This window comes from Otolemur garnettii, unplaced genomic scaffold (genome assembly GCF_000181295.1).
Source record: "Otolemur garnettii isolate 467f Iridium unplaced genomic scaffold, OtoGar3 scaffold00090, whole genome shotgun sequence".
Classification (NCBI taxonomy): Eukaryota; Metazoa; Chordata; class Mammalia; order Primates; family Galagidae; genus Otolemur; species Otolemur garnettii.
This window is the reverse complement of record NW_003852485.1, coordinates 8,014,928-8,029,804: the sequence shown is the minus strand read 5'-3', so window position 1 is coordinate 8,029,804 and position 14,877 is coordinate 8,014,928. Positions and strand designations below refer to the sequence as shown.

General features: G+C 37.2%; 1 protein-coding gene across 1 annotated transcript in view; it reads left to right on the top strand.

Moving 5' to 3' along the window:
• The window catches only part of LRP2 (LDL receptor related protein 2), a 198,596-nt gene that overhangs the window by 80,375 nt on the left and 103,344 nt on the right, over nucleotides 1-14,877 (top strand). The window contains exons 18-28 of the mRNA XM_012808457.1: nucleotides 769-894; nucleotides 2,115-2,245; nucleotides 4,487-4,624; nucleotides 5,001-5,282; nucleotides 6,782-7,024; nucleotides 8,174-8,293; nucleotides 8,398-8,514; nucleotides 10,299-10,676; nucleotides 11,832-12,080; nucleotides 13,235-13,446; nucleotides 14,221-14,405. Coding sequence (XP_012663911.1) covers nucleotides 769-894; nucleotides 2,115-2,245; nucleotides 4,487-4,624; nucleotides 5,001-5,282; nucleotides 6,782-7,024; nucleotides 8,174-8,293; nucleotides 8,398-8,514; nucleotides 10,299-10,676; nucleotides 11,832-12,080; nucleotides 13,235-13,446; nucleotides 14,221-14,405 — 2,181 coding nt within the window. The remainder of the gene's footprint in view (nucleotides 1-768; nucleotides 895-2,114; nucleotides 2,246-4,486; nucleotides 4,625-5,000; nucleotides 5,283-6,781; nucleotides 7,025-8,173; nucleotides 8,294-8,397; nucleotides 8,515-10,298; nucleotides 10,677-11,831; nucleotides 12,081-13,234; nucleotides 13,447-14,220; nucleotides 14,406-14,877) is intronic.

Genomic DNA, 14,877 nt, shown 5'->3' with positions numbered 1-14,877 from the left:
GCTAAAACTTCCATTACGATGTTAAAGAGCAATGGAGACAATGGGCACCCTTGCCTTGTTCCTGATCTGAGTGGAAATGATTTCAATTTAACTCCGTTCAATACAATATTGGCTGTAGGTTTGCTGTAGATGGCCTAAAACTGATATTATTGATAAACAGTCTATTTTACAATGGCATTTGGTTTGAAAAGCTGTTAAATTTATTTCCCAGTGACTCCTTCATTTAAAGTGATATGAAGTAATTACATTTCAGAAAGTTTACTTCTTGGAAAACACTAATTTCGATTCTTATGGGCCATATAAAAGAGAAAAAAGTGGTTTTTTTCCCCACCTATACTTTTTCTTTCCCCACCTATACTTTTTCTTTCCCCTTAGAATGTAAAGAAAAGATCTTTGGTATGATATTGATCCTGGATGTTTAATCCAGAAAGAAAAAGGCGTGCAGTATTTTTTAATGTAACCTGAATTGTGTTTTATCAAAGAATCTGTTGGGTGAAAATAGTTTTAGGCCCTAAAGTCTAGGACCGAGGTGCTCTGCTCAGAATGCCCATTGTAATGCCATTTGTATTTGTGACTTTGGTTACATGTTGATAACTGAACTTTTAACTAAGAGTTAGATTATACTTATACTAATTCTGCTAAGCTCGGTAGCAAACACAGAAAATGAAATTAATTGCAGTCTCTGGAGAATCGGTTTGTGCTAAGGCTCTCTATGTCATGTCGTTTGCCCTAATATTAACATCCTTGATCTATTACCTCTTTTTCTAGGTATATATTCTTCAGTGATTGGTTCCGTCCTGCTAAAATTATGAGAGCGTGGGGTGATGGATCTCACCTTCTGCCTATAGTAAACACTACTCTTGGCTGGCCCAATGGCTTGGCCATCGACTGGGAGTAAGTAGGAACCATCAGTATTCTTGAGTTTCCTGTCACTGCCAGAGCACACACAGGACGGGTTGGGGTTGTATGATGGAGAAAGGGAACTGGTACTGCTTTGCCCTCAGAAATTTTTTAATCATTAATTTGGTGATGGGGGAAGGATGTTGAATGCTATCATTATAGAAAGAACATAAACATAGTTGACCAGCTACTTCTGGGATTCAGGCTGATGCATTGATGAGTATTGTGAGGAAATTACTAAAGGAAGCAGAATGACTGGATTTAGTGGAAAGTCAGGACAGTTGGTTACATGTTGATAATGGAACTTTCAATGACTTGTCTTCAAAAACTTGAAATATTGTTATATTTGAGTTAGAAAGTTTATTTTTCTCATTGAGATGTTAAAAACTTAAGAAAACTTTTCTTATGGGTCTCAAACCCCATGAGAAGGAGGATATGGATTTGATGAAATGCAGGCTGTGTGTAATTTCTCACAGGGGGCCTCTTGAGTCTAGGAAATCTGTGGGGTCAATGAACAAATGCTTATATAAACTTTTAAAGAATATTTAAAGAACCTGATAATCTATTTAGGACTATAGGAAAAGGAATAAAGTTGCTAATAAGCTTATAAATATGATAATGCCAAAGTAATTGATGGGAGAGAATAAGATGCCACCGTAAACATAGATGACTATCAATGTTTTTCATAAGTTGTTGATTTCTCAATGAGAAAAATAAAATTTCTAACTCAAAGATAACAAGATTTCAAGTTTTTGAAGATAAGTAATTAAAAGTAGCTTTATCGTTCTGGGGGGCATAACACTGTTACATTTTTAATTAATATAAATTGTTCTTAAAACTTTGTTTATTGGCTAGGGACCTGTAGCTTAGGGTGATGGGCATATGCACCAGGGCTGGTGGTTTTGAACCTGGCCTGGGCCTGCTAAAGAAAAAATAGCCAGGTGTTGTGGCGGGCACCTGTGGTCCCAGCTACTTGGGAGGCTGAGGCAAGAGAATCACTTGAGCTCAAGAGTTTGAGGTTTTTGTGAACTGTGATGCTACAGCACTCTACAGAGGGTGACAAAATGAGACTCCATCTCAATACAAAACAAAACAAAAACAAAACCAATAAAAACCTTTGGTAAATGTGTTACCTGAATCTACAGTTTTTGAATGCCTTCAATTTAGGGTGCTCTGCTGGTTTTGGATAATAGATAACTATTTCATTGTTTTAGTGCCTTACGACTGTACTGGGTAGATGCCTTTTTTGATAAAATTGAGCACAGTACCTTCAATGGTTTAGATAGAAGAATTCTGAGCCACATAGAGGAGATGACACATCCATTTGGAATTACCCTCTTTAAAGGTATGTTTTGAAGCAATAAAAATGTGTGTTGTTTTCATAGTTGCAAGTTCCAGGAGTAAACTCATCCTTGTTTGGCATTCTTACCATTCTAGAAAAGCTACTCACTTTAAAATAAAACAATTAAAATGGTGCAGAGATGAAACGTTTTATTTTTTAATGGAGTATTTCACTTTTAGATGTGGTTATTGTTTGGGACATATTTAGATAATACTATTGACAACTTACATTGGTGTGGTGCTTGTTGATTACATGAATTATGCAATTCAATATCCTGTGTACCCAGTTATGTAAGCATCACATGAGGATATAGTAAATTACTGCCTTCATTTTCAAGAATAAAATAGCAAGAGCTGTTTGTAGCAACTATCGTATCATTTTGTTGTTCTCTGGTGTTTGCAAGAATTTCATTAGAATCCTGGGTGGAAAAACAATAATGCATAATCATCAACTATATATTCAGTAATTACTTTGAAGCTTTTTAGTCAAAATGTTGGATTGCTGTCATCATCTTTGTTATATGGAAAATGTTAGGTTATGGTTTGTAAAGAACAGCAAGACATAATTGTTTATCAACCTTTCCAAATAATTTGATGCTACTAGTAAAAATTGCTGGGAAGCTGCAGTCACATGATCGCGGTCTGTGCTCCTCTTCCTTTTCTCAATTCCCCTCTTCAGTGCTGCTTTTGACTTGAACTGTTAGGAGTAAGGATGTAGCCTGACTATGAAATAGGTGGTTTGTTTAGGCTTGAAAGTGGGGGTCTCTGAGTGGTTGGATAGCTGTGTGCTGCATACACGTGCCAGACCAACAGGGTGAGAAGAAATGGTTGTGTTTGGCAAAACATAATTAGTCCAGTTAGGAGGGTTACTTTGAGTATAGGGCTACCAAAGGCCCTGTGTTTATGCTGGTTGTGTCCCTGGTTGAAATCTACTTTGAGTATTAGCATAGTGCTTTAAAAAACATAGAAACGGAGTATAAATCAAAGATTTACTCATACATAGAGTGTGGAATGAATAGTTAGTAATGATGTTGCAGATTCTGTGCTGCTGTCTGTTTATTGGTGGGGGAGTGTGTGGTATTTCTTGTGATATTTTTGATGAATTTATTATAGACATTTACTCCTCCCTCGTGTATTCACTCCCTTTTCACTAATGATGTCAGGCACATGTTATTCGCTGTCACATAGAAGCATTATAAGAATGTTAAATTTTCCGCTGGAATGTTTTGGGATTGAATACAAGTAGTTTCGGTACCTTTTGGTTTCATCAACATGAAAAAAAATTTGAATGCACATCCCTGAATGCAATACAGCATTTCCCAAAGTTCTTTTATTATGCAACACCATGAAAAGTTATGTGTCTTGTTACTGAACAGCTAGATCTTTTTGACTCTGTAACATCAGGGCAGAAATGTTTATTGAAGTCCTCAGAGATGGGATTTGGTGAATCCAATGATTGATTAGTCATTGATTAGACCACAGATAAGAAAAATCAGTCTAATGATAAGTGTGTGACACTTGAAGCATTGTCTGATGAATTAGGATTTCTAGTTACTTCCCTGCTTCAGTTATTAGTGTAAAGTAAGCATGATTAAAGTTCTGGTGTTTAGAATCTTCCATTGTCTCTCTCTCACCACTCTGAACAGCATAGAACATTAGTATGGTTGTAGGTGTAAGCTCACGTGCATTGACATTTTTAATGATCCTCAAACATACACTGAAAGTTCTTTTCCTTGTCAATACTTTAATAAGAAAGCTGAGTATTTAAAAAAAATTGAGTTATCATCAGGACATAGGTTATGGAGTGTTTGACCTTGAATGGGTCTCAGAGATGATTTATTCTATTTCCTTCACACAGTTAATAAGTATTTTCCCAAGAGCACTCAACAGGTTAGTTGGGATAAGAGCTTAGACTTATGAGGCCTTGTCTTAATGCTGTAGAGAAAAATCCTGAGATTCTTGCTTTTATTACTACCTATGGAAGACTAAGCCTACTTGCCATCATGAAACTCCATTTGTGCTTGCTAGAACCTGAACCTTGGTATTATTAAAATACAGACTTCCAAAGAGCATTTCTAGAGACTCACAACATCATGGAAAATGGTTATTGAAACCTATTGTAGATATTGATGGGAGGAGATTCTCCCATTTGCAAGAAGCATTACAAGCCTATTGAATTTTCCTAAGTGATTTATTTATAAATGAGTTACATCTGAAAATACCAATCACTCTTGTTTCTTCTCAGAGTATGTATTTTTTACTGACTGGAGACTGAACGCTATTGTTAGAGTTAGGAAAACGGATGGTGGAGATAAGACAGTTATCCGTAGTGGCATCACTATGGCACTGAATTTGAAGTCATATGATGTCAACGTCCAGACTGGTGAGTGGACTTACCATGTTTTGTATACACATGTATTTATTTGATATGGTGGCTCTTCTTCTGTTTAATTCTTATCTGATATAGCTTCTGATAGGAATTTTATATTCTTTCTCTCACATCATTTAATAGTGCATGATTTTAAATCTCTGTTCAGCACTGCTAACCCTGAAAGCATTGCTGGGAAAAACACTTTTCAGGACTTTTCTGTATCTAAATGGAATTTTGTATTTGGCAGATTGATTTCTAAGAGGAAGCTACTTTTTAGTATTGGATTTGAAAAATGTTCTTTCCCATTTGTTTTCCTTCTCACATTAAACCTGTGATTAATCTAGTGGGAAGGTGTATAACTTATTACCTTGGGGCTTTGTTTTTGCAGGTTCTAACTCCTGTAATAAACCCACCCATCCCAATGGTGATTGCAGCCACTTTTGCTTCCCGGTGCCAGCTTTACAGCGGGTGTGTGGGTGCCCCTATGGAATGAAGCTAGCTGCCAATCACTTGACGTGTGAAGGAGACCAAAGCAGTGAGCCACCCTTGGAGCCATGTGGCGAATTTTCCTTCCTATGTAACAATAGCAGATGTCTGTCCGATGTGTTAGTCTGTAACGGAGTTGATGACTGTCATGATAATAGTGATGAGCTTCATTGTATGTTGCCTAGTAAGTAGCTGTGCACTGGGATATTTCCTGGGATGAATAGAATAGAGTTTTATTGGTGGGTTTTAAAAAAAAAAATGAAAGCTTGTGTTATTTATTAATACTTGAGAAAAATACCTTCTAGAATTTCAGATTCTTTCTTTCTTTTTCTTCTTTTTATCCTTTTCCTTTTCTTCTCCCCTCCTCTCTCCTCTTCTCTTCGCTGTTTTGAGGCAGAGTCTCACTCTGCCCCAGCTAGAGTGCAGTGGCATCATCATAGCTCACTGCAACCTCAAATTCCTACGCTCAAACCATTGTCCTGCCTCAACCTCTTGGGACTACAGGCACATACTTCCATGCCTGGCTAAATTTTCTCTTTTTTGTAGAGATGGGGGTCTCACTTTTGCTTAGACTGGTCTCAAACTTCTCAAGTGATTGTCTTGCTTCAGCCTCCCAGAGTGCTAGGCAGGTGTGAGCCACCATGCCCTGCCAGAATTTCAGATTTTTAACATGTACTTGAAAGGCTTTTAGGAAGCTAAGCAATGAAGTTGATTCATAATGGTTTCTAGCATTGATTTAGACCAGTGGTTTTCAACCTGTGGGTCATGACCCACAGGAACTGTATTAAAGGGTTGAAGCATTAAGAAGGTTGAGAACCACTGCTTTAGACTATCTTCAACAAAATTTCTTTTTATTGGATCTTGGCCAGCTCCTCAAAAAGTCCAAATGAATTAGAAATAGTCTTTAGTATCTGAAAAAGTAGTAGCACAGAATAGGTACTTACAATCATAGCCTTTGAATCTCATGTGTTAGATTCCTTTTTCTCCCTTTTGGAGTAAAATAAATTAAGGGTGAAATGGTAGTCTTTTATATTCTTCTTTTGATGATAATATAGTCTATCAAGTTTGAGGCCTAGTAAATGTTATTGCAGAAAGCAAAAGTATTACATTAATATTTTTAAAAATACAAAGGATGGTTGAAATTTTAGAGATCACCATCGTAAAAATAATCTCTTTTTGTGGAGGAGGAAGAATAACAGATCATTTTTTTTTGAAATTTCTAAAATATCCAACTTTTTATACATTTTCTTCTTGTTTCTAAGAACACATTTTTACCTGAATATTTTATATATTTTGTATTTTCATATGAAATATTTTCAAGGTTTCTATTGTTTGGATTTGAAATTGTCATTGGAAATACAGTTTAGAAGTTAAAATGTGATGGTAAGAATCATCCTACCTGACCTTGAATTTCAGGCAGATACCTAAATCTCTCAGAACCTCAGTTTCTTTATTTGCAAAGAATGGATAATCATGTTTGCTTGAGGATTTAGGAAAGTGCTTGATACAGAATAAATGCTAAATACATGTCAGACAATAATGATAATGATGATGACATCACTTGATCATCTTTTCTCCTTATTTTGTATAATGCTCCCATTGAAAAAGGAGAACTGGGCCTTTACTAGGCTTGAAAAGGTTGTCTGAACAAATGCCTTTGTGACTAGTTCATTGCTGTCGTAGATAACACCTGTCCACGTATGATGTTCGCCTGTGCCCATGGAGGAGAGTGCATCCCAGAAGTCTGGCACTGTGACAGGTACAAGGACTGTGTGGATGGCAGCGATGAGCAGAACTGCCCCACCCGAAGACCCATTCTCTGTCCCGAGTCCCAGTACACCTGTGATAATCACAACTGTATCCCAAAGAATTGGCTCTGTGACACAGATAATGATTGTGGGGATGGATCTGATGAGAAGAACTGCAGTAAGTTTTGAACTGATGTCTCTTTGTTGATCAACCTATGAATAGATTTGAATAAGCAAATGGCCTTATACTCTTTCCTCCAAGGCTCACTCAATTCTCATTGCATCTTAGGCTCTTCTTAGCTGTCTGTCAATGTCTGTCTCAATAGGCTATAAGAACTAAGGCATATGCCTGCACATGGAACTCTTAGAGCCCTCCTGCACATACAGGTATTGAGTTCTGTGGAAGCAGATGCCAAACATCCAGATAGAAACTGAGAAAAGAAAAATACCTTGATAATCTCTTCAGAGACTTTAAACAATTTTTTAACATAAATATAGAAAAATATTCAGATGCTTGGCAGTTGGTTTTCCTTTTTGTTTGTGCAGGCAAACGTGGAACAGAAAACTAAAATTTCCACTGATTTTACCCACCTGCTTTACATCTTGCCACCAATACTGATTTCCTTTAGGTTTATTTTCATGTATTCAATAGTCAATACTAGTTTTTACCAGGAGGAGCAAAGTACCCTGGACTAATAAGTTCTAGCCCCTGGTTGAATGACTAGGCAAATCACTTCTTTCAGGAATAGATGATCTTTAATATCTCTTCTACGAGTTCTTCTATCATTTATATTTTATAAGTCCTAATTAATCTAATTTCATGTTGTGGATGTGGCAGCTGGCACATCTGACTCCAAAGCTGTGGTCTTCATAGCGAGGTAGGACCATGGTTTTTAGAGATGTTGTGTTTAGACTTTGGATTAAATCCAACCTTCATGATCTGTCTACATGCTGTTGCTACCAGGCACGTGGGTCGTGCCAACTGTGCTGCCTAACTGGGCTCCATTGCTTGGCTTTTGTCTGGAGTCAGGGACCTGATGGTATTCAAGAGATGTAGTCCTAATCCAAACACATGATCTTCATTTTCTGAATGTGACTTATTTTTCAAGGTGTAATCATAGTTTCTGACTTTGCCCTGTTTTCTTTCAAAACTATCCTAGCTTTATTGTATTCCTGGGCTTTGATAATGTAGCTGATTTGAAAGAATTTTTTGAACCCATGTACAACTGAGATAATGTATGTAGATACTTAGCTTTTTTCAGTTTGGTTCTTGGCACACGTTGAACGAGAAATAAGTTTGTGTGGTTTTATTTTCGGATGGCATTAGCGTCGACAGAGATGTGCCAACCCAGTCAGTTCACTTGCCCCAACCATCGTTGTATTGACTTATCTTTTGTCTGTGATGGGGATAAGGACTGTGCTGATGGATCGGATGAGTTTGGCTGTGGTGAGTGCATTGCTTTATTTTCATTCATGATGTTTAGAAAAATCTCAGTATTTAGTCATTTTCTCCATGTGCTAATTTCTTATGCTTTTGTGCTTCCTTCTTAGTATTAAACTGCACGGCTTCTCAATTCAAGTGTGTCAGTGAGGAGAAATGCATTCCTATCACAAATCACTGTGATGGTGTGTTTGACTGCAGTGACAACTCTGATGAGGCAGGCTGTCGTAAGTACCACATCCCCGGCGTATTCCAGACAAAGAGGTTATGTCATTTTTACCAGTACTGATATTGCCACAAATTTCCTCTAACCTACACATACTACATACAATAAAACTGAGTAAACATTGCCAAATTATTATGAATAATTAGTAAATCAAGTGGCTGTCTAGGCTATGTCTTAGATATTTTTGTTCTCACTTTTAATTTTAATTTGTTCTCAATTTTAATTTTTGCTAGAACATCCCAAATTAGGGAGTTTAAACTTGTGAGGCTTTATATACAGTTTTAAAAAAATCTCAATACGTCAAACCATGGTATAGAAATGGTACAGAGCTATATTTGGTATTAACGCCAAAGAATTCATTCTTGGAGCTACTGTGTTGAGCTAAGATGTTCTATATGGCCTTTGTCCTTAGAGTCTGGTAAGAAAAGTTATAGAAGGCATTCTGTCTGGCTCAGTGAGTAGGGTGCCAGCGACATACACCAAGGCTGGTGCGTTCAAGCCTGCCCTGGGCTGCTAAACAACAATGACAACTGCAACCAAAAAATATCCAGGCATTGTGGCAGGTGCCTGTAGTCCTAGCTACTTGGGAGGCTAAGGCAAGAGAATCGCGTAAACCCAAGAGTTTGAGGTTGCTGTGAGCTGTGATGCCACAGCACTCTATGGAGGGTAACAAAGTGAGACTCTGTCTCAATTAAGAAAAAAAAAGTTATAGAAGGCAAGAGATAATTAAAACAAAATAGACAATTACAAGAGTCTTAGAAATAGTACAGATAAAACTCTGTGGAGTTTCAGAGAAAAGAAATGTCTTTGTAGTTGGAGGATTCAAGTAGGACTTCATACAGTATAAATCTGACGGACCTGTAATCTTCACAGGCCTGTAATCACATGGTTTGTTCTTGCCCAATTCTTGTGTTAAATAGATTTTAGATTTGTAAAAAGTTATCAGTGAATTGGTCATTTGTTTGAATGATAGTGTTTCAGACCATGAAAAGTAGGTTTTCATTAATTCTTCTCCTGAATCAGAAAGCAAGTGTGCAAATACACAGATTCTAAAGATAAATAAAATGCCTACATAATTTATAGTTTACACAAAACCCCAAATTCCTAATTACTAATTTTTCTGTTTCATATTGAAAATGGGAATTCTGTGACAATGTAAGGTTAAACTGCCAGTTGCCTCTGACTTGCTGTGCCTCATGAGGTCCTTGGGAGGAAGGTTGGGTTTGCCCTTGTGAGGAAGGGAAGCAATTCTTATCCATCTCTCAAAGCCTGTTTAATGAATAGTGGAAAGTTGGAAAAGAATTAAGTATTTGTTGCCACCTTTATTTGACTTAGTGTGTGCTGGTTTCGTTGGATATAGTTCATTGGCGAGAAATTTATAATATCCAAATATGTGTTATTAAACACACGAAGTTCAAAGTAACCAAAGCTATGGAAGCTCAACTGAAATGCTCTGATGATTCTTTCAGAGAGAGATGAATAAATTTCATGATTGAATCTACAGTTGGATAAACATTAGAAAAAGATTATTCTTTGACCAGGAGCTAGGTCAAGAGTTGTGCATCTTGTACTCAGTTTGTTACCAGATGCACTAGTTTGCCATGTAGAAGAAATAGTTCTATGTACCACACTATGGGAGAAGACCCTATTTTATTTTAGCCTTCAATATTGTCCGTTATAATTATAAACCTATTATTGATCCAAAGTCATTTCCGCTGACTCTAGACCATGAAAGAGATTGTGAATTGCATTCATAAGCTCACTTTCCCCATGTTTTTCTTCTAGCAACCAGACCTCCTGGTATGTGCCACTCAAATGAATTTCAGTGCCAAGAAGACGGTATTTGCATCCCTAAAACCTGGGAGTGTGATGGGCATCCAGACTGCCTCTCTGGGTCTGATGAGCACCATGGCTGTGTCCCCAAGACCTGCCATTCATCTCATTTCCGCTGTGACAATGGAAACTGTATCTCCAGGGAGTGGCTCTGTGATGAGGACAATGACTGCGGGGATCAGAGTGATGAGAGGAATTGCCCTACTCAGCCCTTTCAGTGTCCCAGGGGGATGTGGCAGTGTCCTGGATATAACTTCTGTGTGAAACTGGAATCAGTATGTGACAACGTCTTTGATTGCCCCAGTGGGACAGATGAGTCCCCACTTTGCAGTAAGTTTCCTGACCGTAGCTAACTGGCCATAAACTCGTTTTGAGCAGTACCCTGGTATGTACCACCAGTGTCATAGTCACTGTATAGTTTTTTAGGAAGGAATTTCAGTTTCTCTATGCATTCAAATCTCTGTAGGGGTAACCATCATTGAACTCAAATAAATCACCCCTGGATAATATTTCTCATTAAATTCTTTGCACTTGATCATATGTTTTTTAGTTCTTTTTATGACATTGTTTAGAAAAATAAGACTAAATGATGCCATTAGATTGTCAGATTAAATTCAGTTCTGTTGGTAGTGTGCTCATTAATTTTTCTAACATTAATATTTTCTAATTTCAATCAGAACTTGCCACAAAACAAATGAAGTCCGGAAATTTGTGTTTGCTGTGATTAAAATGCTGTGATTGGCATGTAATTCTAATTGCTGTCCTTTCTTTCTTTCCTCTTTAATCAATGCTCACTCTCAGATGAACCTCAGCCAGGTATGATTGTGAAATATTTTAGATTCTTATGATTTTATATGTGATATGTTTGTTCTAAAAATGTCCTAAAATTTTGGCTCACTTCTCCTTCTAGTGCATATTCTGTATTGTGACTCTTACAAATAAGTTAGGGTACGCATGGAAATAGAGGGTATTTTCCTCCCCAGATATATAAACTGTCTTTGGGTGGCGTTAGGCATTGCTAATTTTGCTCTGAAAGTAAGGTATGATGGTAGCTTACAGAATCTGTGCATTCTAATGTTCTAGTCACCTTTTCCCCTTTATTCATTTTCATAGATCTTTTGCTTTTTTCTCTTAAAAGTTTGTTGTATCTTTCAAGAATTTCAAAGGAAACAAGTGAGAATTATGTTAGGTCTATTCGCATGCTTTGTCAATGACAATTTTAGTTTCCTCATTGCACTGAATGGAGTTTTACTAGTTGGTTGTAATGAAGAAGGTGGGCCATTTGATATGAAGGATACAAAATCTTCAGGCCAGTGTGAGCAGAAGTTGAGCAGCCTGTGCAACTCAACCAAGTGAACACTACTCTTAACTCATCCAGGCATCACATTGCAAGGTGGCATGAGTCCACGTGAGAAATGTTACATCAGAGTGAATCAAAGCAGTGAAGACACTTTTTCTTTTCATAATTTCCTTTCTTTTTTCTAGACGAGGACCTCTGTTCACGTTTCAATGGTGGTTGTACTCATAGGTGTATTCAAGACTCCTTTGGGGCTAGATGCTTATGTCCACCGGGATACTTACTTGCCAATGATTCTAAGACCTGTGAAGACATAAATGAATGTGATATTCCAGGCTTTTGTAGCCAGCACTGTTACAATATGAGAGGTTCTTTCCGATGCTCGTGTGATAATGAGTACATGCTAGAAGGTGACGGGAAGACTTGCAAAGTTACAGGTAATTGTTGAACTTGAAAGTGAACTAACCCCAGCAAGTTTAATAGAACACTTTGGAGCTTAAGATCAAATGTTGCATGTAGGCATTTGGCAATAGTGATGAGGAGTCAGGTTGATTTGAATCCTGGACAGGTTATGCAGCCTCCTTAAAGGAGGTTGAAGTGAGGTAATATATATTAAGATCATGGTGTATTTTGTAAAGTAGAGGTGAAAACACCTGTATAGGTAGAAGCTGAGTTTTTTAAAATTTAAAATAATATCAAAATGGTTTTTAAATTGCTTAAAATGATATATATATATATATATATATATATGCATCGTCACATAAAGCTTAATAAATTCAAGTTTTTACTACATGAAAGTGATTTTAATACTTATTAGGATATTCACCTGCTTTCCAAGTAACCAAATAAAGGAGGCTAAAACAAATAGTAAATTTCTTTCTTTTTTTTACAAGTTGGAGTCTGGACGTGAGTTCAGGGGATAGAGCTGGTGTGTCACCCTTATCATGTGGCTTCCATCAAACGATCCATTGCTTTCTCCAGTCTTTGCCTTCTCTCAAAAGTCAGAAAGGAAAAGAGAGCTTCTTGTAGGAATGTGACCTGCTGGAATTTGATACTTAATTTCTATTCATTCCCTATTGTTCAGAACTTGGAGTCTGGGAGGCAGACCAATGTCTCTAGCTAGTCTGTCATGTGCCACACCAAAACGTGGCAAGTTTTTTTACTAAAAAGAAAAAGAAAACAGGGGATTTGGGGAACTAATTAGAACTCGGTGACACAGTTGAGTGCCTCAGGGAAAACTGCTGTCAAGAGCCTACAGTCTAGGAAGGAAAATAAGCAAGGTATAAAAATAAATACTGTGAAAAGGAAGAATGTAAGTATAGTTCACTCCAGACTGACATTTAGATACGTATTGAAGTATAATTCAAGACATAAAAGGGTTTATTTTGAGTACTCATGAAAATCAGCTAACTATAGAGGTTAAAAATAGTGATTAAAATCATTCTTATTCAGATTCTCCCCCCACCCCAACTAGAGTTTGGAATAACATCTTGTTTCTGTTACCAAAAGTATTTCATCAAACATCGTAGAAATGCTTTAATTGTGTTTTTGCCCCAAATCCCTGACATTTTTGCACTTTTTTCGTGGACAGGATCTGAAAGTCTGTTGTTACTTGTGGCGAGTCAGAACAGAATTATTGCTGACAATGTTACCTCCCAGGTGCACTCTGTCTACCCACTCATCCAGGATGGTTCTCACATTATAGCTGTGGATTTTGATTCAGTTACTGGTCGCATCTTTTGGTCTGATGCAATTCAGCGTAAAACCTGGAGTGCATTTCCAAATGGAACAGATAGGAGGGTGGTAAGTACATTTCTGTTGACTTTCGCCTGACCAGTTTCTCTGTCTTCGTTCTATTTGCTGTTACATTCACCAGGGAGAGAAGGTGGCCCCTCATCCTGGGGAGCTCTCACAGCTCCTTCAAGGCCATATTACATCCAAAGGGCTAGATGTTCACCACTCCTGATTTGAGTGTTTTAGAGAAGAGTACAGCCTCTGAAGGCAGATTTTTCACTGTGAATTCCGGGTCATGGAATGCAGTCTTCCCAATGTCTCTGAGTTCCCTTTACAGTCTTTTCTAGTGGGTGAGAGCAGAAACAAAATGCAAGAGAATTAAGGGATTGCTTTCCTTAACTTTAATTTAGTTACATTTCTCAATCTGTTCTTTGAACTTTCAGTTTCTCTACCTTTCCTCTGCCCCTTGCTACGTCATTTTGTAATTGTTGATGCTTAATCAATGAAGATATTTTTCTTGGCATGCAAACATTATAAAGTGTCATAGGTTGCCAACTTAGTGAATGGATAGAGCTTTTGCTTAATGGTTCAGACTTTTGAAGCCAAAATGAAACTACATGCTAATCTAGCAATAGAAGTGTCTTAGAATATTTAATGCTACAAAATTTTATTTATTTTTCCCAGAAAATGCTGCTGTTAAACTGGTGGCTAGCTACATGGGAAGACAAAATTTTCTAATCTCTACAATTCATCATAGGGCGATTTGTTTTAGATTTTTGTATTTTCATGTTTGCATTCATTTATTTTCTTTAGAATTCACTGTTTATTTGCTTTTGTCTTTAGGTATTTGATAGTAATGTCGTCTTGACTGAGACTCTTGCAGTAGATTGGGTGGGTCGTAATCTTTACTGGACAGATTATGCTCTGGAAACAATTGAAGTCGCTAAAATTGATGGGAGCCACAGGACTGTGCTGATTAGTAAAAATGTAACAAATCCAAGGGGACTAGCATTAGATCCCAGAATGAAGTAAGACTTGTAATTTATTTTTTAAATTATGTTGCCTTGGTATGGTTATAATGTGGGAGAGCCAACAGCAATATGGTGTAGCTGATAAGCAAAATTTAAAATGATCCTTGTTTAAACATAGTAGACATCCAACTGACTGCTACTATTCCCTCTTTCGCTGAATAGTCTTCTTCATAAAATATGTCAGAGGAATTAGTTGTTCACTTCATTTTAAGATCCTATTGATGTATTCTCTTGGCAGTACAACTATTGAAATGATTGTTGTATCATTATAAAATTAAGTTTCTAACGAATGAGTGCAATAATATTCCATCGATGGGCCAGTTTGCTGTGTTACTCTAATACCTAATGCTTCAGTTTCATTTTGTTTACTAGAGCTTTCCTTTTAAGTCATACGTGTATCTGAAGAAAATCTTTGCCAGCTGGTCCTAGAGGGAAGAAGGAAATTCTCCCCTGTGTTTAGAAACCTTTG